Genomic DNA, 24,772 nt, shown 5'->3' on the forward strand with positions numbered 1-24,772 from the left:
CAATTCCTGAGTTGAATTTTGCACTTGGGAAGAGGGAGGAAGAATACAGACTACTTCATCTGCAGTGCTTTCACTCAATGATAGAAAAAAATCCATCTGTTAACTATACTCTATACACATATGCATTAAAAATATCCTCCAGGGTATTTTGCCTATGTGGCTGAGGAGGTGTGAGGCAGGGAGGGTGGAGGAGGAACATCAAACTGGGGAAGTCAGCAAGATTTGGCACATTGTAGCTACTATCTGCTTGGGAATTATCCTTTTCTCGTCCTTTCATTTAGGATGAATGTCCTAATTTGTAGCTAAGGAAGCTTAGAAGAAGGGAGTTGAAAGTCTTTCATCAGATACATGTGACTGGGGGCACAGTGTGGAGGTTTTTTGCGCAAAAAAAGGGTGCAGGCACTATCAGGAAATGGCAGAGCAGTATTGGTTGTACAATAGATGGGGCATACAGGTGATTAACATAATGAAAATAATTAGCTATCTTTAACCATTTTATTGCTGAATGCATCCAAGCCACTGAGAACAGCACACCTCAGAAGTAGTATGAAGCCAGAAGAGAGGGTAAGGTATCATGCTTGGCTCTTATATTATTTCCGATCAGCAGCAAATTATACATAGATAGAATGGCATATTTTCCTGCTGCACTTTGCAAGGGGTTTCCATTCTGTAACACAGAGCAGGAGTACTTCTTTGAGCAACCATTCTCAGGGAGTCTGTATGGCCAGGTACCCAATCAAGGGCCAAAAGGAGACTGGAGAAAATATGGGCCCGCAGCTGAATGGTTCAGGGGACTGGTAACAGATGACATGGAAAACACTGATGTACTCAGTGCCTTCCCTCCTCAATATTTACTTTATAATATTTTCAAGAATGTTTACAGTATTTTTAACCAGTCTGCTCCAATAGGTGTCAAACCCAGTAAGATCCTTAGAGGCAAATCAGACTATTTCAGGTCTGAACTTTTGATTGCTGAGGATGTTTGTATCTCATACTGAAAGCATTATTGACATGATCCCATTTAGTCTTAGTGACTTGAACCTACTTCTCTCTGGGCTGTCTCTTCTGCTTTTGCTGGCACAGTACCTCAGCAAATTCTGCCAACGATCTCAAATCTTGAAGCAATGCTTGCTGCAGTTTGTTGAGCCAGCACCTCCAGCAGCACCTTGACTCCCATATAAAGTCTCCCTGACTGTCCGGCAGGATTCCCAAGCAGCTGCAATTCCCAGCAGAGATCTAGGGCAAGGACAGACAGCCTGGCAACCTCCAGGCTTCCTGAGGCAGCCTATGGGTCAGGGATTGTTGCTCCTCACCCTCCTGTCTACGCCCTGGCAGTAGGGTCAGCAGAGAGTCGGGGCACTGGAACAGCCAGGCTGAAAGCACAGCAGGTGGGAGAAAGAGGAGCATGCGGAGACGGAAGAAGTACAGGAGGAGCAAAGTGGGCCTTAGGCTGATTTGCTCCTAGTTGAAGGGGTCCAAGCAGGCCTTTGCTCCCTTGTAGAGCGCGTCCACAATAATTTTTCTTCTAAGAATAAAATAAAGTAGTAGCTGATCTTTTCAGTCAAACTAGGTCCTGTACATCTGCAGGCCTCATGCACGAAGTACAGCATCCTGTTGGGGCCCCCAAATTAAACAAGACAACTTTTCAACAGAATGGTGTAGATATGCACTAGCACATTTTTATTTTTCTAGAACTCAGGTTATTCCTGTTCATAAGGAGGTAAAGGTGCAGCTCTTGGGAAGTGCCTCTACAGAAAAAAGGGAAGGTGCTGGGGATGACACCAGGTCAGCACCGAGGGAAGTTGAGTCTGCAACAACCATTGCAGCAGCCACTGCTGCTGCCATTGCCACAACAGCTCCACTTCTCAAGGTGAGTGGGAGTAGCAGTTCTTTGTCCTCTTAAAATAGTAAATGCTCCAAACAAGCCTGAAATTGTTGATAGTAGCTCCAGAGAGCCTCAATGTGTCTGCTCACTGCTTTGTGTGTTTGTCATATCACACTCACTGACCAATATACCAGATGGAACTGATTTGGATTTAACTAAATGAGCAGAAGACAGAGAATATTTGATTTATCTATTAGAAATTCACAATATTGCTAAACCACCAAAAGTTTAAGGCTAAACAGAATTTTGTTTCTTTTGGGATGCAAATCCAGGATTCTGTGAAGGATGTTTTGTTCTTCTGATGCTCACATATCTTCTGCAATAATGGGTTTTTTCACCTCCCCTTTTTTTTTTTTTAATCCTTTATTGCAGGTTCAAAATGATTTGGAAGCAAAAGTGAACTCAGTTTCAGAACTGCTTCAGAAACTGCAGGAGACAGACAGGCAGCTGCAACGAGCATCTGAACAGCAAAAAAAGGTGAAGGCTCAACATGAGGAACCCCACTACCACCAGAGAGTCAGCAAGCTTGGAAAACAGATGAATGCTTTCATGGTGCAAAGGATTCAGCACCTGGAAAAGCTACAGGAGCAACAAATGAATATTCAGGTATCTAAGTCACAAGGCAGAAACTTCAGGTTAATAATTTCTTTTGTATCTCAGAATTAATGTTATAATCATTTGGATTCTTTCTAAGTATTAGAAAGAAAGAAAGTTCAGTAGAAGTGGATCAAAAGAAGTGAAAGCATTCAACAATGAGAAAGACACTGAGGGGCTGGAACATGTCCAGAGAAGGGAATGGAGCTGGGGAAGGGTCTGGAGCCCCAGGAATGACTGAGGAGCTGGGGAGGGGCTCATCCTGGAGAAAAGGAGGCTCAGGAGGGACCCTCTGGCTCTGCACAGCTCCTGACAGGAGGGAGGGGCTGGTGCAGGTCAGGCTCTGCTCCCAGGGAACAGGGACAGGACATGGGGAAATGGCCTCAAGCTGCACCAGGGTAGGTTTGGTTGGGTATTGGGGAAAATTCTTCACTGAGGGGTGGTCAGGCATTGGAACATGCACAGGGCAGTGGTGGAGTCACCATCCCTGGAAATTTACAGAAATCATGGATGTGGCACTGGAGGACTCGGTTTGCTGGGGAACGTGGTGGGGAACATGGGAGAAGACTTGGACTCAGTGATCTTAAAGGTCTTTTCATCTTTAACAATTCTGTGATTCAATGACCAGGAATATGCTGTCCTTTTGTCTCCCAGTCCCATCTCATCAGCTCTGCAGTGAACACCCGTGGGCTGCAGCTGTGTCCTGTGCCTGTCCCTGGGCCCCTGGCAGGGCACTGGGAGAAGCCAGGGCAGAGATCACTCACTAACGAAGCACCTTCATCTCACAGGGGTTTATTCCCTGCCACTGCTGCACCTGCCCAAGGTGGGGACAAATTCTTCTTTTCACTCTTAGTTTTGCATTCATTTGGTGTCCATTAATATTGGATTGTGCATCACATCAGTAATGAGTAGTAAATATTTCTTCTGTGTAATTTGTTTTATTGGCCAATGCTCTTTATAATTTTTGTGACATTCTGAAGATGTTCCAGTATCTTCCAGTTTAATTTAAAGTGAGACTTTTGATTTACTGAATCTGCATAAGGAGGGGCCTGGATTTAAAATAATCTTATTGAGACATAATCTGTGTGGAAGGCTGTGATGAACTACAGTGGGCTTTTGGGTTTTTTAAAATCCCCTTATGATAGCAGTCAGAAGTATGAAATTTTCTTCCTGTTTACTTAACTAGTGCAAAAATGCTTTGCATTTTTGTGCAGAATTTATAGACCTGGCATGGGGTTTTTTCCCTAGATTTTTTTGTTTCCTAGAGTCTGCAAGGGCAGGTAGTGATAGGACAAGGGGGAATGATTCCAAACTGAAGGAATGTAGGTTTAGATTAGATGTCAGGAAGAAATTCTTGTGAGGGTGGTGAGGCCCTGGCACAGGTTCCTCAGAGATGCTGCGGGTACCCCATCCCTGGAAGTGTTCCAGGCCAGGTTGGACAGGGCTTGGAGCAACCTGGGATAGTGGGAGGTGTCAGTGCCCATGCCAAGGGGTTGGAACTGAATGATCTTTAAGTCCCTTCCAGCCCAAACCATTCTGTGATTCTATGATATAATTTCCTTTGAAGAAAATTGTCAACATTTAAATAACTTTATTTTTTCAGTGTTCCCTGAAGCATATTCAAGCAATTTTCCAAGTCATGGGGTTCATACACAAAAATCTCCTCTAAAGACACCAATTCCTCGAAGATATGCTCCAGAACCTGTACCCAAAAATGGGAAAATCTCAGAGAAAGAAAACTGTAGTAGAAAAAGAAAATATTTCCAAACCTACAAGAGAAGGTATTGCCCTCCACTGGCCTAACTGGTGTGGCCTGGTGGTTACTTTGTGTATTCCTCACCTTTTCTGACCTTTTCCCTTGGGTTGCTGGCACTTAAATGCATCTATTCAGAATATTTGGAATCTACATTTGGGAAGGGTTAGTTTTGTGTATAAGTCACTTACTCATAAGTAACTAAAACTTAAAGACAGTGCTGATTTAATCTCTAGAGTTTCAACAGGACTACTCACTGAAATATTTTTTCAAAGTCAAGTTTCAGGAAGATTTAACAGAGTAATGTAAAACTTGGGAACTGCTTAATAACTTTGTCATTATCATTGGTTAAATTGAATTTTTATTTTATTTTTTCAGGGGTCCACAAGGTCTCTGGGTTATTATATTGAAAGCAGCAGATGTAAAACAAATGTAAAGTAATTTTCTTTTACTGCTTCTGATCAGTTTCTATCTCTGTTACAAAGCTGTCAGGTATTCCTATTGTTCAGTGGGTCCAGGAATAAATGAAATAAGACAAAATAAGAAGCATGCTGTCCATAATGTCACAGATTTGTACTCAATGACTCAGTTCATTGCTATCCCAGTTCCATCTAGCTTTGCTAATTTAAAGCAATCTCAGAAAGACATATTAGTGTGTGTGGTTTTAAGTGACTTGCCTTATCTGAAACAAGTCTGTATATTTAAATTTTAAAAATATTTGACTTTTCTTGGTGAGTATATTGAAATACCTGGAAAGGAAAAGAAAATAATAAATATATTGAACTAACTTACCTTTCTTTTTTTTTCTGCTTCACTTCACTTCATTGTATGTGAAGGGAAAGGTCTGGAACACGTTTTGAATTCTCAAGAAACACCACTGAAGCAAGTAGAATATTCCAAGAAGGCAGCATTAAACAGCAATGAAAGGAGCTGGCATTCTGAGAGACACAGGTGGATAAACACAACAATCCAAAACTGAGGAGAAGTTTGTGTTTCCATGAAATTGGGAGAGGTGCATTAGACACTGATGCTGTAAGAGTCACTGGTGTGGCCCTGCAGCCCGGCACAGCTGTGCAGGAGTATTTCTGTTGGCATTACTTTTGGCAGGACCCAAGGGAACAGGTGGAGCTGTGCCAGGGCAGGTTTAGGTTGGATATCAGGAAAAGGTTTTTTCCCCCCCGGGAATGGGCACAGCCCCAGGCTTGACAGAGTTCAGAGAGTTTGGACAACACTCTCAGGGACAGGGTGGTATTGTTGGGGTTTCTGTGCAGGGCCAGGAGTTGGACTCTGATCCTTTGGGTCCCTTACAGCTCTAATATTCCAGGATTCTGTGGTTCTGTTGAATTGCAGGCAGATGAAGTCTATCCTTTTTGCTAAGGATAGCTCACAACACCTTTCTCAGAGGTCAGCAAGTTGCATTTGGAGTGTTTTACAGGAGCAGCAGCCACCTAACAATCCCTAAGATTTAAAATGGGTGAAAAAATGTTCTTAGCCATGCACTCCGAAGCATATTTTCCCCAGGCAATAATTTAAAGTTATAATTTCATTAATACAGTGAGAAACTTCTCATATACGCTGTCTAATTTAGAACAGTGTGCAGAAAGATCTTAATTGCTTCAAATGGAAAGATATCCAGAGTTTAAATGTTGCTCTATTAGATGTAATTTCACTATTGAAAATAAAAAGGATTGGGCTGAAGGTGTTAAGTGGTAAACACAGAAAACCCAATAACCTCTCTATTACTTCAGATGCCAAAGCAAGTTCCAGTTTATCTAAAGCTTTGGTAGTTGCACTGTAAATTCCTACTTGGTTTCACAGTTGAATCCTTTCTTGGGGCGCCTCAGGAGCCACGAGAGGTGTAACCAGGAGTGTTTCTCCCCTCAGACACAAAGCTTTGCCTCCAGATGCAATTTCTTCTTTTGAAAGCTACAGTTCAATTGAGGAAACAGTGCAAAAAGCAGATCATTTACTTCCAGATCTTGGCAAGTTGAGAAGAGAAATGCACAACATTCTGCAGGTAAAGTTGGTCTAATCACAATGAGGTGGGGTTTGAAGAAGGGGAATAAAAATGTGGAGAAAAATGTACAGGTCTGATATTAATAGTGTTGCCCTGTAAAATTATCCACATCTGTTTACAATTAATTGAAATATTGGAGTCTCTGTGTGTGGAAGAGTTTGGAGTCTGAATAAAGCTCTGGGTGTGCAATGGACTCTGACTGCCATTGTCCCAGACATAAAATAGGTGAGAGACAGGGAAGGACAGAAAGAGAAAAAAAAAAAAGTTTATTTGTTTGTTTTAAGGTTTTGGATATTTTCAGTCCCTGTTCTCTGCAGAACTACAGAGCTGAAATAATTTTCCCATTTGTGAAAAAAAAAAAATGTTCCATTTATCTCCAGTCAGCTTTAGGGCTGATTTAAGCATTTCCTTTCTCATTTTGCCTTTTTTTTTTTTTTTATTGAATGCTGTTTCCAAGGAAATACCTGGCACAGAATCCTTGTGCTGTTTCTTGTGCTACTGATTTTGTTCCTTTGAGGGTGCAAGATCTGCTTCTGAGCTTGTGACAACTGAGGCTTTTATCTATTACCCTGGTGCCATTCCTGGCTCCACCTGTGTGCTGTGGTCCTTTCTGTCCTTGTCGATATACACAGTGAGAAAGGAGAAAAGCTTGAAAATTCACCTCTGTGAATTGGCTTGAAATGTAATAACTTTGATTCTGCTGGTTCATTTCTGTGGTTGGAAGTTTCAACTTGCATATTTCCCTAAAAAAATATTTTGTATTACCTGTCTGGTTTTTGTTGCTGTATCTGTAGAAAAGTCAGCCTCATCTGTCATATAGCATAGCTGATGTATTTTTTATAGATTTTATAACACTTTGTGGATTTTACATTTAACTATTCTTACTAGGAATGGAACAGGTTCCTTGTGCCCCACTAAGGTTGCAAATATTTTCTTACCACATACCTTAGTACAGGCAACAGAGCAAGATGAGATGGGATAAGGAATGGGAGACACAGTTACAGAAATTATTTGAAATCTCTCTTATGAAAAAGGCCAGTAGAAAGACAGAGATGTGATGACTTAACAAATGGAGAGTTGGGTCAATTAAACACTTAGCTACTGACTCCTCATCACTGAGAGGTTTGAAAGTAAGATAATGATACACTTTTGGGTAAATTATAAACCAGCTCTGTAATAAAGCAAAGGTGTGAATGAGCTGAGACAGAAGGTGGTGCTCTAACCCAAGGAATTCATTGTGGCCAGAGGAACTGATCCAATATCTCCTATGGATTTTACCTTAAAGTTTCAATAGCTCTTCCTCTGTCTTTTTAGGAAGCAACTACATGGAAATCTGACATGAATGATCTTATTAAGGTATACGTTGATTTTTTTATGTGTGTTTCTTTTGTGGGGTTTTGAGCTTTCTATAAAATACTCAAATGCTGAAGCAGTTTTGGGTGTGTTTGCAATGAAATCTCAGGGCCTGCCTGTGGCACACCTGGATATTTGTTAAAGGATTGCTCTTGGAGAGATCACATTACTCCTGTCTGGTTATGTCCTAGGAAATCCCTGCAGGAGATAATGTCAGGCAGGAAGCTGCTGTGACAGATTGGCACAGTGTGGGCTGCTGCTACCAGCATTTTTTACATATTTAACAGATCCAGGTACCATTTCATGATCTGGGTCTCACTAGCAAGTCCACACCACTTTTATTTATAATTATATATCTGTGTTTCTTACCTTTTCTCACAGATTTTACCTGTCTTACTGAGTTAGTATTTGTCAAAAAGTTTCCTTTTAAAATTAAAGCCTATATAAAATTGATAAATAACTTGGTATATTGCCCTGAACATAACTTTTGTTTAATTATGATTTGACAAAAAAGTAACCTTAAAGCCAAAACTAAGTTGTGATCTGTGTGATTTTTTTTCCTGTTCTTTCAGTTGATGTTTTCAGAGTCTACTCACATCTGGGCATTTTGGTTTTGGTTTGAGGTGTTTTTTTTTTTTTTTTTTTTTTTTTTTTTTTTTTAATGTACATTTATCACTTTGAAATTTTTTACTGTTTGATGAAGCTTTCATGGGCCTCTGGGTTTTTTCTCAGGAGTGTGAGAATGAATGTAAGAACTTGTTTCCTGTGTTTTTGTCCCTTTCTTTTGTACTTAGCAGCTAATTTATGCTCGATTTTTATCTCTGTAAAAGGGTTCTGCAAAGTGAGAGGTTTCACTGTTCCTTCTGAAAAGTGAAAATGAGTAAAAGTAAAAAAGAATCAAGGGGCTGCTGAGGGATTTACCATGTTAAAACTTATAAGTTTTGCTTGGTGTTTCTTGGGGGTAGATTGATGCCAAACAAGTGCATATATTTAGAGGACTTGGGCTTTTATTAGGCTCTTAATTATATTTAATTACTGTTACATGGAGAGATTTGCTTGTGATACTTCATGTTTCTAATTGCCATCTTTTCACATGCTTATTAGCCTCATTAGCATTGCCTCTCATACTTGACATCATTTTCCATTTGAGATCTTTTGGATGTCTTTCACTTCTCTAAATATATTTGCAGCATAATGAACATTCTTGAGTAATTAAGTTGCTGATAGTGCACATGGGCAGTATTTCATATGATGGCATTGATGTGATAATAGATTAATAGGAAATTACAATCTCTGATTAAAAGCTAGAGGTTCTCTTTCAATTTTAGGCAAAAAATCCTCCTGTTGCAGCTGATCCTCCTGAACATCATCTAGTCAGCAAACCATCCATCCTTCAAAATATCCAAGTGCCAAGGTCTATACTGACAGATGCTGAAAGGATTTTGAGAGGAGTGCAAAACAATAAAAAAGTCCTTGAGGAGAATCTGGAAGCTGTTAGTCATGCAAAAGATGGAGATGCCATGTATGCTTTCAGTAACTCCTTGACTACAAACAGGTCAGAGTCTACAATTCAGTGCTTTGTGAGATTGATGTTTCCAAATCTGGGCATTGAAGAACTTGTGTTCTTCCCTGCAAAAAGGATTTATTGACTCTTGCTAGCAATCGTTGTCTGATTCTTGAAATTCAGATTTTTTCGACCCTCATGGTATGAACTGATTTTTGTCAGGTGCCTAAATCTGATTTCTTAGGTTTTAAGAGCTGGACAAACTGCTCTGCTGCCAGGGCGTTTAACTGTTTCCATACCAACATGCATTTAAAAGAAAATTGAACCCTAATTTAATTATTCAGAGCAGAAGAGGCTTCATAAGCCTGTAAATGTACAGAATTTAATCATCTTGCAACAGATCTTTGGCTGTTGAACTTTTGCTTTGTTAGTTGTGTTAAATACTCCTGCTTGAATCATAATGGAAATTTTCTATTAAAAAATACAATATAAATTTGCATTTTCCTGAGGAAGGTAGCTATTCTGTATGCATAAGGGTATTTTTTTTTTTTGAGGCATGTTACCTGCCCTCATTATCTTTTAGAGGATGTAATAATTTGTCATCTGCTTTTTTGTTAAGTTGGAATATTTTTGTTTTCTTGTTTTTCAGTTGTGATCAAAATAGGAGGTGACACATGGCTGCCTCTTATTCCTAAAATATTTGTAATGCTGTCAGGATTTACCAGCAGGGAGTGGGGTTTGCAGGTGGCACCATGCAGGAGCAGATTTGGGATTGGGACTCTCGATGAGCTTTGGTGCATTTTGGGGAGTGCAGAGGTGCAGAATCTCACTGTCTGTGTTCTGGGCTTCTGTTTTTAGAGCATTTAAAGGTCACTACTTTCCCAGGAACAAATCTGTGCAATTTGAGAAGCATTGACCTAAAATGGTTCTTTCTTCTGTTTCAGAGATGTCCTGGAAGAGATTCATATCCGAAGGACTGTGGATGAGAGGATCAAGGAAATCAGTGAGGAAATCCAGGTAGGGCTGGAAAAATGAGTTCTGATTTTTGTGTTGGGTTTTTCCGCCTTGACCTTGTTCTTTCATGTCCACAGTAAAGTGATTTACTCACCTCCTGAAAACATGAGAAAGCTGCCTATTATTGCTAGCATGCAGTAAGCTATAGTAAAATAAATATAAAAAAATTTAAAATAATAAATAAATTAAAAATAAAATATTTACCTCTGTTTTAAAACTGTAGTTATGTAATGAAAACCCCTGGTCTCACTTGCTGGCTAACATGAAAAACAGGCCCCTTCTCAGAGCTTCAAAGTTACCCATGCATTGCTGATAACCTTGAAGACAAAAATCTCCATTTATTTATTACATTTATGTTTTCTATTTAGGCTGAAATGGCAAGAAATTATTCAGAACAAGGGAAACATGATCAAAAATGTACCAAGAGAGCCCAAAACCTCAGAGCTATGAAGACCAAGAAAGAAACTAAAGAGAAAACTCAAAACAACCAAGGGTGCTTGACAAAAAAGCTTTTACCTGCAGCTAAGCCATTGCAGAAGGAAGTAGAAGATAACACAGGGAAACAGAAGTTTAGAACTTACTTTTCTGAAAATGTGAAGAGCAAAGAAAGAAGGGCAGATGTGAGTTGCCAAGTAGTTGGTTTATTTTCTGGGAAAAAAACTGTTCAGTATGGACATGAAAAATGGTGTGTGCGGGTGTACTAATTCAAAATGAAAGTGATAGCTTTGTCCTGCTCCAATTTACATAAATGAAGAATTGTAAATGACTTTTTTTTTTCCTTTTTGGTGTCCATCAGGGAGCTGTAGGTGGAATTACACTGACCCAATATGAAGATTATCTGTCTCTAGTTTATGGAAAACCAATTTACCAAGGCCACCGGAGCACGCTTAAAAAAGGACCTTACCTGAGATTTAACTCTCCCTCTCCCAAATCTAAACCGCCCAGACCCAAGCTGATAGAAACTGTTAGAGGTAAGTGATTCTTTGATGGGAATAAGCTGTTCCTTCCCAGTTTTTTTTACTAGGAATTCCTTGTGAAAATGAATCTGTTCATTTTAGTTCATCTGCTTTTCAGTATAAAGCTTAAGCAACTGCAGTGGCTTTTCAGAGAGGTGGTCGCTGCCTCAGGTTGGTCAGGGCTTAAGAGGCATTTGGAAAATGCCTTTAATTTAATTTTTGTTCAGCCCTGAAGTGGTCAGGCAGTTGGACTAGATGGTTGTTGTAGGTCCTGTCCATTTGAAATAGTTTATTTAAGATCCTCTTTTCAAAACTAAAAAATACCAAAAGTTGTTCAGCTTTGCTTAATGTGTCTCTCACTTATTTTAGATTGTCAAATAAACACTTATTTCTAAATATGATTAATGTATTAGAATGTATTTATTGCTGTCCAAGATTTAATGAGCTGAATTGCTAAAATTAATCATAAGTGAGTGTGTTGGAAAATGAACTTAGTTTTTTATAAAGGTCACTGGGAGATGTGTTTTTGTGTCAAGTTTATGCAGTGATTTTTCATTTCAATATTTAACTCATTCAGAGTTCAGAAATGTACTGAGACTTGAAAACAGAAGGAAGTCTGATATTTAGTTTCTTGTTTCAAATGAATCAATTGAAATATGAAAAATTGAATATATGGGCATGAAGATGAAAATATTGAAAGATGTAATCAGAATAATTGGTTAACGTCGCTAAGTGCAAATAATTCCTTTTTCTCTATCCAGTTAGAGAAAATCCTTTTCTCTAAGAGAAAAGAATCCTTTCTTTCTCAGAGTAGAAGATTTCAGAGTAGAAATCCTTTCTGTGATAGCTTGTTAAGGTTATTTAACTGATAACAGTTATTAGTTGATAAATAATGAATTCTATTCCTTAGTTTTGTTGGAAAAGTGTTAGGATAAGAGAATCCTAATTTTCTAACTAATAAAAAAGTGTAGGAATAATTACAAAGGGAGACTAGATGATATCTGACATAGGTCAGTGTAGATAAACTTCATCTAGAGTTAGTAATGTTTTAATTGGATCTGTTTTAGTTCTTAATTACCTTTTCAAAACTTAACTGATTCTTGATGCAAAAACTAAGAATGATCTTTAACTAGTATTAAAAAAAACAGTGTGGATCATTTTACTAGGGAGAAATGACATGAAAAAAGATAATGATGAAGGGAAATTGTGGAGATGGGAGAGAGGCTTAAGAGGAAGAGGTGGTTAAGGTGGTGGTGGGCACAATGGAGTTAATAAGATGTGCACCCATGGAAAAATATTAACTGGCTCCTTCCATGCTTCTTGCACTTAGGCTGTTGTCGCCCATGCAGGGCAAATATACTTGATGCAGTCTTAAATGCCATGTTTAAAAATGCTGCCTGTGTTTTTATTACAGCTGTCAAAACATTACATTCTGTGTGAAATATGAGAGATTAACATCAGAAGGCAGCCAGTCACTTGACGAAATCATGTTTTTAGGCCATTGCAATCGGTGGTGTAAAACATATCTGTGTTTCTGAAGACAGGCAGTGCTGAGGTTTGAGGCTGGGGATTTTAAAACATCATCATCATAATCATCATCATCATCATCATTATTATTGTTGTTGTTGTTATTTGAGGCTGGATATTTTAAAACAAAATTATAATTATGGTTTTTTTTTATTTATTTAATTTAATATTACTAAAATAATAATGGTCTAGTGGAAGGTGTCCTTGCCCATGGCAGGAGGTCGGAACTGCTTAATCCTGAATGTTCCTTCCAACCCAAACCCTCCTGTGATTCTGTGGTTAAGATGTACATCCACAGTGGCAAGTCCTCAAAATAGTACCAGAATCTCTTGTTTGGCCTGAGCTGGTCTTTATGGTACTTTCCTTACCTGTGCTCTGGAGCCCAGTTGTGATCTGTGAAGAGAAAGTGCTATTGGTAGAAATTATTCCCAATTCTCAACACCTTCCTGGAAAATGTGGGTTATAGCCCTAGCAAAAACTTAGAAAACTTTTCAAAACTCACCATTTTTTTAAAAGGTCACATGAAAACTGCCAGCCTTGTGACTTAGGTATTTTGTTTGCCCTCTCTTGGATGACTTTGCTTTGGTGAAAAGTAGTGTATCCTCTGGTATACTCACTTGAGGCATGATATAACACTGGTTTTGACTATTGGCTGTGCTGTGCAACCATAATTTAATTTATTCTGTATAGATCTTTTTGGGTGAAATGTGTGCTAGTAAGCACTTAGGGTAGTAATAACAGTGACCACTAAAATTTGGATTGAGAACAGACACTTCTTTAAAAATATTTAATCAGCAGTTCTGCTTTTGCTGAGTCCTAAATGAATTTTCTTCTGTATTTATTGGCCTCTTGTCCTTTACAGAAAGTCATAACCTTTCCAGGAAGGCCAATTTGATCATTCCAGAAACAATATTTTGTAAAGTGGCATAAAGAGTGCCCCCCTCCCCAGTCTAATTACAACAAATAGGCCATTTGATCATTTTAAACCACCAGCTGAAATTCAGCAACATGGAAAGGTGCAGCTTCTGTGCAGCTGGAACGAGCTGCTCCTGTGCTTCAGCTTTTTTCTGTTGGGGGCAAATAAAAATAAAAGGGAAAACAGCGCTGGAAAGGAAAAGCTGTGATGCAGCAGAAGTGCACTGTGCAGGCGCTACAAGCTGTCAGCCTGATCAGGCCAGCTGCAGGGCAGAATGATAAAGATGCAGGACACTTTGTTTCAGCCGGAGTGGCAGTAAAACTCTGATCTAGGCAGAGCTTTGGAAGACTCACTTCCTTGCCATGCTGTAGCTAAGCTGGAGAGTCCCTTGCAGAGGCTCAAAGAACACGCTGAGGTAAGCAGCTTTGCTTACCGCAAGTGGGGAAAGCAAGCGCAGGGAAACTGGAGTGCGGACGCCTGCGCCTCAGGAGGCCCTCGTGCCGTGCCAGCTCAGAGGAGGGAAACGGGGATGGATCGTGCATAGGCAGAGCTTCAGCCATCCCCTGAATTTTATGAGGAGCTGTGCTGTAGATAGGAAATGTAATGTTTTGAGGTTTTCTTAGCTTAGCTGTCTTTAGTTAGGACTAGAGAGCATAGAAAGCTTCATTCATGAAGCATTGTTTAGATAAGAGTAGAGTAGTGTTGATGTAGGGAAGCTGAGAATGATCCTTTAAGGAGAAATGAATGAATTGTCATCAGAAGAATTGAGCTATCAAAGAAGAATGTGGGATTCAGCAGATCTGGAGCAGGCATGTCCCACGAGTTGTCTGCCTGAACTGGCCACCTGGAGGACAGAATGAGGAAGATGAAGATGGTGAAGCAACCAGGAGATGCTCTGTTCCGGCTCTTGCTTTCAGCACGACTGGCAATAAAACCTCTAAAGCCTCCAGAGCTCTGGAATGTTCCCTTGCGTGTCACGCTGTGCCTAAGCTGGTCAGTGCCTTCCAAGCTGTGCGCTGTGGACGGGCTCTCCCGTTCATGGCTTTGCGCTGCTTCCGAGCGGCCCAAGGCTCTCCCCCTTCACAGAGAGGCCCTGGCCTGCCCCACACACCCTCCCCGACAGCTGCCCCACACCGCCCCACCTGCCTTGCGCAGATGTTGTCCCCCGTGCCCTTGTGTCCCTCCGTGCCAGCTGCCCCTCACGCCGGGTCAGGATGAGGGACCTGGCCTGGCTGTCCCCCGTTCCTGGCGGTCACTTGGTACTGAGGAGTAAAGGAGGGTCGAAAGGGCGCGTCTTCCTTACGCTTCCCTCTCTGAAACCTCTGGGGCACCAAAGCGCCCCGCTCAAGGGGGCCTGAGGGCCTAGGCTCGGCTTTCCGTGCCACCCTGTCATGCTTCCTTCTCTAAAGCCCTACAATTCGCTGGTTGATGTGAGCGCACTTGGAAATGGGGAAAATGACATGCTTTCAAATGGAGGCAATCCTTCTGGGTAACTACTGCAGTGTTTCAGCAACAGAATTTGAAGGTAGTGCTGGACCTTGCATCAATTGCATTGATTTTGAAATGCCCCCCTCAGCTTCTGAAGTGTGAGGAGCCCGGGGTAAAGCTCCTTGAAAGACTGGACTGTGCTGTCCACCAGCAGAGGACTTGTGGGTGCTGGGTCACCAGGAAACCAAGCTAAGTCTGGGATCCTTGTTCTACAGGTGAACTGAGTTGATTTCCAGAGGAGTTGCGTGCACTTTTCCGCCATCTCACGCAGTAATTTCTTGCTGCTTTCAAGCTGGCTCCTGGGTCTACCTGAAGATTTTAACAGAGAGGGGAATGACTACAACTCATTTTCATTGGGATGTGGCTATGCAAGTGTCTGCAAGGGATCTTACAGGGAACACGGAGCCTGGGCAAACATCTGTGAGGCTGCGGCTTTGGCCTGTTCCAAAGGGCCCTTCCTTGGGCTCGACATCTGCAGGGCGTTGCAGAGCAGTGGGCTGCAGGCTGCTGCCAGAGCTCCAACACAACACAACTGTGGCAGCCCAGGAACCACTGCAAACCTCCTGTGGTTGTTCTGAGGCTTTCAGTGGCCAGAGAAAGAGCAAGCAGGACAAGAGGAGCTTTGTGTCAAGAGCTAAGCCAGCATCTCCCTGCCACAAAAGGGAGGCCGTGCAGCAAAGGGAGTGGGAGCAAAAATCAGCATGCACCAGTGTGCTCAAGAAGCAGCTGCACACTGCAATACTCCTGGAAATTTATTTTCTTTGCTTCTTTTTCCCCCTACATGTGATGGAAGAAGTTGGCTTTTCAGAACCAACTAAGATGCCAGGGAGAAGAAGCACACTTGCTTTTTGTTCTTGGGTGCAGGCTGGGCCGCCATGTCTTCTGAGTTCCCCTGGGATGCCTTGAGCTCTGGCTTCTGGCCTGGAGAAAAGGAGACTCAGAGGTGACCTTATTACTCTCTTCAACTCCCTGAAACGTGGTCATAGTTACGTGGGGGTTGGTCTCTTTCTCCGGGCAGCACTGACAGAACCAGAGGACACAGTCTCAAGCTGCACCAAGGGAAATATGGGTTGGATATAGGGAAGAAGATTTTTATAGAAAGGGTGATAAAGTTCTGTAATGATCTGCCCAGGGAGGTGATGAAGTCACCATCCCTGGATGTGTTTAAAAGAAGACTGGATGTGGCACGCAGTGCTATGTTTTAGTTGACGTATTAAGGCATAGGTTGGACTCGATGATCTTTAAGGTCTTTTCCAACCTAGTCATTCTATGAATACTGCGAATTCTGTGAATATTGTGGAGTTTTTTAATTGGCCCCCATTTGCATGGGTATTTTTGAGTTTTGCTTTGGTTGGTTGGATTTTTTTTTTGGTTTTGTGGAGTAGCAGTAGTGGATGGGTGGGTGGGTTTTTGTTTTTTGACTTTTTAAATGATTTTTTGTAATTTTCTATGTTATAGAAAATATAGAAAATGTCTTTCATTATGTTATAAAGCATTAATGTTTTTTAATCATATTTTCTTGTAAATATAACCATTTCAGTTCCGTGCATTTACTTGCTTTTTAAAATTTACCTCCTCTGAAGTAAATTTAATATCTCTGAACAGATATTTTCGGTTAGCGTTGCACCAAAAGCACCCCGTATAGATGCAAATACAAAGGCAAATACAACAACAATTATTGAAAACATAATGGAACATTAAAATAGTGAAAACAGAAATGTTGTGTATCTTTTTAAAGGAGAGAAAGGGGATGATGGAAGCTAAGACAGGGATTCAAATTATTTCTGGAATTGTTTTTCCTATTGTCCCCTATTTCCTTGTGGTGTTGTTTTGTTGTTGTTGTTTTGTTTTTGTTTTTATTTTTTTTTTTAGTTTGATTTCTTGTTTTGGATGCTTGGTTGCTTGTAGGTTTTTGGTTTTGGGGAGTGGTTGAGGTAAGTATATGGGTGTTTGCTTTTTGATTTTTTCCTTTTATTATGTCTTTTAATTGTTTTCTTTCTTTTTTTTTTAAATAATAAAAGTGTTTTTCCTTTCTTTCTGCTATAAACCATTAACATTTTGTGACAGCCTTTTCTTTCAACCATAACCATTTCCAGTCTGTGCATTTCCTTGGTTTTTAAATCTTACTTTTACTCAACAGCTATTTTTCAGCCTCATGTTTCACCCCAAGCAGCTGGTAGACCTATTGCTCCTCTTGCTCCTACTCCTGCTCCTGCTCCAGCTCCAGCTCCTGCTCCAGCTCCAGCTCCTGCTCCTGATGGTAAGTCTGTTTTTCAAGCAATTATAGTCTGTTGGATGGGGGTTCCTAGGCAGCATCTCCCTCCATGCTGCACAGCTTCTGTAGGCAAATACAATACTTGATTTTAAACGTAATGGAGCAAATAAACTAGTGCAAACAGAAATGTTATGATACTTTTTTCAGAAGAGAAAGGGGATGGTGAGTACTGTAATGTTTTTTTTCTATTGGTCCCTAATTGCTTGGATATTTTTGATTTTATTTGATTTTATTTTAGATTTGCTTGCTTGGTTGGTTGAATTTTTTGGTTTTGGGGAGTGGTGGGGGTGGGTGGGTTTTTGTTTTTAATTTTTTTCTTTTATTTCTTCTTTCTGTTTATATTTTTTAACTGAAAACTTCTTCCTTTCATTATGTTATAAACCATTAACTTTTTTTAAAGGTTTTTTCTTTCAACCATAACCATTTCAGTTCTTTGCATTTCCTTTTTTTTTTTTTTTAAATTTACCTTCTTTGACGTAAATTTACTTTCTGTGAACAGGTACTTTTCAGCCTCTTTTTTCACTCCGAGCAGCTGGTAAACCCACTGCTCCTCCTTTTCCTGCTGATGGTAAGTCCGCATTTCAAGCAACTGCGGTCAGTTGGACATGGGTTCAGAGCCAGCATCTCCCTTCATGCTGCACAGTTTCTGTAGGCAAATACAACAATACTTAATGCATTTCTTTGCATTCCATTTTTTTTAAAATTACTTCCTCTGAAGTAAATTTACTTTCACTGATCAGAGTCTTTTTGGTGACACTTTGAACCCAAATCAGCCGGTACCTTGTACTGTGTCCTAGTTTGAAAACTAACCAGTGTGAGATTCCAAGTCAGAACTAGTATTTAATAGGACAATTAAAATAAAGGCAGAAAACACTGGCCTAAAGAGTCAGGATACAACCTGACACCCTGTTGGTCAGGGTGGTGGTAGCAGTCTGATAAAATGGTGGCTGCAGTCCTGCTGAAGTGATAGATGTGTTTCTGCTAAAGTAGTGATCCTGTAGAAGGGTCTGGTCTTCCTCTGAAGATCCAGAGGTAGTTATGCAGCTCTTGTCCTCTGGAAATCCAGTTGGTAAGGTTGTTCTGGTGTTCCAGTTCTCAGATTATATCCAGGTACGAATGCTTGACTCTCCCCATTGGGCAGAGCATCTCACAATGGGATGATGGAATTTTATGGGTGATGCAGTGAGGCCTTGATGGCCCATTGGCAGACACAGGCCTCTGGAGGGAGTCGTCAGGACTGAGTCATGGAGAGGATAAAGAATACTGCCCCATTTCTCTTAACAGCTGATGTAGATGGTAATAGAATACATACCTCTGGGTTGCATCTTATGTGATACCCTAAGACACTGAAGTAAATGTACTTTCTCTGAACAGATTCCTTTCAATGTCGCATTGAACCCCAAGAAGCTGCTACACCTCGTACTCCAGGTCCTGATGGTAAGTCTGCTTGTCAAGCAATTATTGTCCACAGTATTGGATGTGCATTCAGAGCCAGCCTCTCCCTTCATGCCACAGAGCTTCTGCAGACAATATAACAATACTTCATTGTAAACATAATGGAGCAATTACACTACTGCTAACATTTTGAATATGCCATTTCTTGCAAACATAACCCTTCCAGTTCTGTGCATTTCCTTGCTTTTTAAAATTTACCTCCTCTGAAGTGATTTTATTTTCACTGAACAGACTCTTTCTGGCTTCCTGTTTCATCCCAAGCAGCTCGTGCACCTCCTGCACCTGCTCATGCTCGTGATGGTAAGTCTGCTTGTCAAGCAATTGGGATGTGGGTTCCTAGGCAGCATCTCCCTCATGCTGCACAGCTTCTGTAGGCAAATACAATAATCCTTAATTGCAAATGCTATGAAGCAGTAAAACTGGTGCTAACAGCAAAGTTGTGGGATGTTCTCAGAAGAGAAAGAGGATGGGGAAAGCTAACACAGGAAATACAATTACTACTATAGGGTTTTTTCCTATTGTTCTCCATTTGCTTGGACATATTTGGTTTTCATTTGGGTTTGGTTGCTGGGTTGTTTGGATTCTTTTGGTTTTGGAGACTAATGGTTGTGGGTGGGTGCATGTGTTTTGGTTTGTTTTTTTTTTGTTTTTTTTTTTTTTTTTTTACTATTTTAAATTTCTTTCTTTCCTTTGGTTTTTTTGGGTTTTTCTTTTGGGTTTTTTGTTGTTGTTGTGTTGTTGTTATTGGTTTTTTTTACCAAAGACTTTTTCCTTCCTTTATGCTATAAATCAATACTTGTAATGGCCTTTCCTTGCCACCACACCATTTCAGTGCTGTGCAATTCCTTGATTTACAAAACAAAAACATTTTTTAGATTGAAAATTACTTTCTCTTCATAGAATCTTTCTGGGGTCGAATTGGACACCAACTAGCTGGAACACCTCCTGCACATGCTTTTCAAGCAATTTCAGTCACTTGGATGTGGGTTCCTAGCCAGCATCTCCCTTCATGCTGCACAGCTTCTGTAGGCAAAATCAGCAATATTTACATGTCAACATAATGGAGCAATACAACCAGTGCAAACACAAACATTCTGAGCTATTTTTCAGAAGAGAAAGTGGATGGTGAAAGCTAATACAGGGATTATTTTTTTCTATGAGTCCCCACTTGCTTAGATATTCTAGGTTTGAATTTGGCTTTGGATGCTTGGTAGTTTGGATTTTTTTTTTTTTTTAAATTTTGGGGTTCGTTGGGAGTGTGTGTGTGTGTTTTGTTTTTAAAAATTTTTTACTGCTATTTTTTGTTTCCTTCCTTCCTGCCTTCCTCCCCTCCTCCCTTCCCTCCCTTTCCTTCCTACCTCCCTGCCTTCCCTTCCCTTTCTTCCTTTCCTTTCCTTCCATTTTTTACCCCTGTTGCCTTTATAAAAGACAACCAGGGACCTGGTTCAGATGGCAGCACGGCAGCCTGGTCTCGGCCGGGCTGCTCGGGCTAATCAACAGACGCATACACCAATATGGCAGACGGTTGAAAAGCGTTTATTATCCTATCTCGTGGGTTTAAATAGTTTTTAGGGGTCTTTGCTACGTCAGAGGGGGGTTGGGGGTCGTAGGGGTTAGTTGGGTAGTGGAAATTTACTAGGGCCGGTGTGGCTGCATTCCTCTGAGGCTTCTGGAGTTAGAAGATAGCGTGGGGGAGAGAGAGAGGGGGATGGGTCTATCTTTCCGTCACATCCCGTGTTGGTCTTCCGCTCCGCCTGTCCCTATCTACCACATACCCCATAGTCTTTTTCCTTTCTTTCTGTTATAAACCACTAATGTTTCTGAAATAGCCTTTCCTTGCAACCATAACCCCTTCAGTTCTCTGCATTTCCTGGCTTTTTTCAACTTTTTCTTTTGAAAAAGTAAACTCTGGAAAGTAAATTTACTTTCCCTGAACAGACTCTTTTGGACCTTGCTTTGTGCCCAAAGGAGCTGCTGCACCTCCTGCTCCTGTTGGTAAGTCTGCTTTTCAAACAATTACAGTCACTTGGGTCCCTAGCCAGCATCTCCCTTCACACTGCACAGCTTCTGTAGGCAAATACAACAATCTTTAATTGTCAACATATACTGGAGCATTAAAACTAGTGCTAACAGAAATATTCTGAGACATCTATCAGAAGAGAATTTTTTTTTTTCTTGGTTGGTTGGTTGGTTAGATTTTTTTAGTTTTGTGGAGTAGCAGTAGTGGGTGGTTGTTTGGTTTTAGATTTTTAAATTTTTTTTCTCATTTTCCCTTTTTTTTTTTTTTCCCAAATACTTCTTCCTTTCATTATGTTATATACGATTAATATTTTTTTATCATCTTTTCTTGCAAGCATAAGCATTTTCTTGATTTTAAAAATTTACTTCCTCTGAAATAAATTTACTATCTCTGAACAGATATTTTTCGGATTAGTGTTGCACCCAAAGCACCCCGTACACCTGCTACTCCTGTTCCTGCTCCTGCTGGTAAGTCTGAATTTTACACAATTACTGTCACTGGGATGTGGGTTCCTAGCCAGCATCTCCCTTCATGCTGCACGGCTTCTGTAGGCAAATACAGCAACAATTAATTAAAAACATAATGGAGCATTAAAATAGTACAAACAGAAATGTTGTGATACATTTTAAAGATGGGAAAGCGGATAGAGAAAGCTTACACAGAGTTTAAAATTACTACTGGAATGATTTTCTGTTGGTTCCAATGTCCTTGTGAGTTTGGATGTCCTTGTGGTTTTAATTTGGGTTTGGATTCTTGGTTGCTTGGACTCTTTTGGTTTTGGGGAGTGGTTGAGGTGGGCAGGTGTTTGATTTTTGAATTTTTTATTTTATTACTCCTTTTAATTGCATTCTTTCTTTCTTTTATTTTTTTCTTTTTTTTTTTTTTTTAATAGCCAAAGGCCTTTTCCTTTCTTTCTGCTATAAACCATTAACATTTTGTAGTAGCCTTTCCTTTCAACTATAACTACTTCCATTCCATGCATTTCTTAGTTTTTGAAACTTACTTTTATTCAACAGATATTTTTCAGCCTTACGTTTCACCACAAGCCGCTGGTAGACCTACTGCTCCTATTTCTACTGCTGATGGTAAATCTGTTTTTCAAACAATTGTAGTCCCTTGGATGTGGGTTCCTAGGCAGCTTCTCCATGCTACACAGATTCTATAGCCAAATACAACAACACTTAATTGTAGACATACAGGATCATTAAATCTAGAGCAAACAGAAATGTTTTGAGACATTTTTCAGAAGAAAAAGGGGTGGGGTAACTAAACGGCATTAAATTTTTTGTTAGGGAGACTGCAGAATAGGTTTGTTTCCTTGATTAAAAAACACAGCTTTGGAATTAATATGATAAGAGGTAAAAGATGTCTGTAAGTAAGTACTTGTAGCACTTCAAATAAATGTTATGCCAACACTTCCTAGGGAAGGATACTTGTGCTAACGTCCTTTGTCTATTAAAGATTTATGTCTAATAATCAGGTGCCGTGTGTTTCAAATAAGCACTTAAGGAGCAAACATTTAGAAGTACTTCACATACACACCCTTTGGTATGTGAGGTATTTAACAGCAAACGTAGATTCTCTCTTGATTTGTTTTTTATTCTTTTGTTTATTCCAGGACGCTGGAGAGTGCCTAGCCACAGAGCCCATTCTGTATCTGGAGCCAACGTACCCGCTGCTGTGGCAGCACGCAGAACCCACAGTGCCTCTGACACCAACGTACCCTCCAGTGTGACACCAGGCAGATTCTATAGTGTGTCTGAAACCAACACACCCTCCAGTGTGATGCCAGGCAGAACAGGTTTTGGGTCATCAATGGACAGAGTCATCAACCCGATACCAACCAGAACCAATACTGGGTCATCAGTGGATGCATCCTCCCGTATGAGAGGAAACAGAGCTCTTACCGTGCCTTCAAGCAACATGTCCTCCAGTATGACAGGGACTAGAGCTGGTACTGGGTCTTCAGTCAACACATCCTTCAGTTCCAGACCACAGAGAGCCAGTTCTTTGCCTTCAGTCAGACCTTCCAGCCAGGATGTCTTACTCAGCACCAGAAAAAGTAAGGAAATTTAATTATCAGTTGTGATTTCTTCATCAAAATACTGGCTTCTCTTTAGAAAGAAAATACTTCAGCAATGCAAAAAAATCTAAATAAATTGCAATCTAAATAAAGTACAATCTTACCGACCTTTTTATTGTAGTTCAATGTATATATTTTTTTATTTGTAATTTCATATTTTTATGAAAATGTGCATTCATATCTTCAAATTTCTGTTTCTCTAATTATTCATATACGAAAGCACTTATTTATTTCACTCTTTTTAATTGCAGTTTTTAATTTTTATGTAATAAAAAAAATCCACAAGCCATTTTAGTCTCTGTCTCTCAAAGTTGTTTCATACCTGTCTATTTTAAACCAGGACTACAATACTTTAATAGGATTGAGAGAGGTCCATGAAATGTACACCAGTGATTCCTCTTGTGGAATGTCATGGCCCTGTGTTTTGTTTGAAAAGACAGGTGTCTGCTAAGGAAGGCAGGAGCCTCCCTTGAAATGGAAAATGCAAACTCCTTCTCTCTGAATTAGTATAATTTTGAAATAAAGGGGCTCTCAGGCAAAGATATGGGAGAGGAATAGTAGTTCTTTATTAGGAAAATTCAAATACAAATGCAACAGTACAAAAAAAATCTACTGACAGAGTCAGAACATGACCTGACACTCTGTTGGTCGGGGAGTTGGTAGCAGTCTGATTACATGGTGACTGTAGTCTTGGTGTGACAGCTGTGGTTCTCTTGAAACAGTGATCCTGATACAGGGTGTAGTCTTCCTCTGAAGGTCCAGTGGTGGTGTAGATGGGCTTGGTCTTCTTCTGGCAATCCAGGGGAAAAGAAAACTGCTCTTCTGGGAATCTAGTTGGAAAAGGCTGCTGTGGTGTTGCAAATCTCATATTATATCTAGGTAGGAATGCTTGGCTCCTCCCCCTGGGTAGAGTGTCTCACAATGGGATGACGTAATTTCATCAGTCATGCAGTGAGATTCAATGGCCTACTAAGAGAAAATATTTTCCGGAGGGAGGACTGGTTGTGTAAGAAATAAAGAAAACTGTCCCACCTGGTTTTAACGGGTGGCCCAATTAGCAGAAGATAATTGCCCTACCTCTAACAGATGGCAATAGAATACATACTCCCAGAGACATTTTGCAACCTAAGACATTATCCACCCCTTATTCTATTAGTATTTGCATTATGCTCAAATCAATAAACTGACACCATGAAATCTTACACATGGCTCTTACTTAAGACTAGGTTTCCCTGTGGTACGCTGTCGCCATTGAGTTAGGAATGGCTGAAGAACGGTGACATTGACTCCTATGATCAGAAGGCATAAAGCAATTTTTATTAGGAACTTCATATATTTATAGGCAGGATAGTTCACTCAGAACCTGATTGGCTCTCAAACAATACCCCTCACATCATTGATTAATTAGGAACGACATCTTCTGGTAAAATATCTTTCCATAAGCATCACATACAAACATTCCGCGTGTTCACAAACACCAGGTGCAGCAATTAAGATAAGAATTGTTTTAATTATTTCTCTGAGTGTTCTCACAACTTCCCTAGGATGATGCCTGGGAAAGTTATCTGTTTCTCTCTCTGTCAGCATCCACAGATGGCAAGAGGCTAGTGTCTTAGAATCATTGAAAGAGAGGGAAGACCAGGTTGCAGAGGCCCCATGTCCTCTATGATCTCATTGATCTTCCTCAGGTCGTGGAGCAATCTCCAGGAATCAGAAGTTTACTTATGAATGACAAAAACTGGGGAATTGCAGAGACTGGTTGTAGGTATTGATGTGGTCTTCTTGTAGTTGTTCACTTACTAATTTTTGGAAAATATTCAATTTTTTTTGTGTAAGAGGCCATTGATTAATCCAAATCGGCTGATTGGTTTTCTATGATAATTTCAGAGTGGCAGGTGTTGCTGTGATTTTCATCAAAAACCCCTTTCTATC

At 40.2% G+C, this 24,772-nt stretch overlaps 1 protein-coding gene across 1 annotated transcript; it reads left to right on the forward strand.

Annotated features, from left to right (window-relative positions):
* The first annotated feature begins 1,405 nt into the window (after nt 1-1,405).
* Nucleotides 1,406-23,129, forward strand: LOC105760871 (TALPID3 protein-like). The gene is given in 21 exon segments (XM_072922837.1): nt 1,406-1,422; nt 1,693-1,870; nt 2,258-2,491; nt 3,134-3,302; nt 4,083-4,218; nt 4,220-4,260; nt 5,069-5,183; nt 6,117-6,249; nt 7,564-7,605; nt 8,931-9,157; nt 10,051-10,123; nt 10,489-10,740; nt 10,917-11,091; nt 17,148-17,267; nt 17,782-17,850; nt 18,657-18,719; nt 18,969-19,037; nt 20,676-20,732; nt 21,156-21,224; nt 21,774-21,842; nt 22,376-23,129. Coding segments are annotated over 21 exon segments (2,766 nt in total). The 3' UTR covers nt 22,834-23,129.
* Nucleotides 23,130-24,772: the final 1,643 nt, after the last annotated feature.

This window comes from Taeniopygia guttata, chromosome Z, assembly GCF_048771995.1.
Source record: "Taeniopygia guttata chromosome Z, bTaeGut7.mat, whole genome shotgun sequence".
In the NCBI taxonomy this organism is placed as follows: domain Eukaryota; kingdom Metazoa; phylum Chordata; class Aves; order Passeriformes; family Estrildidae; genus Taeniopygia; species Taeniopygia guttata.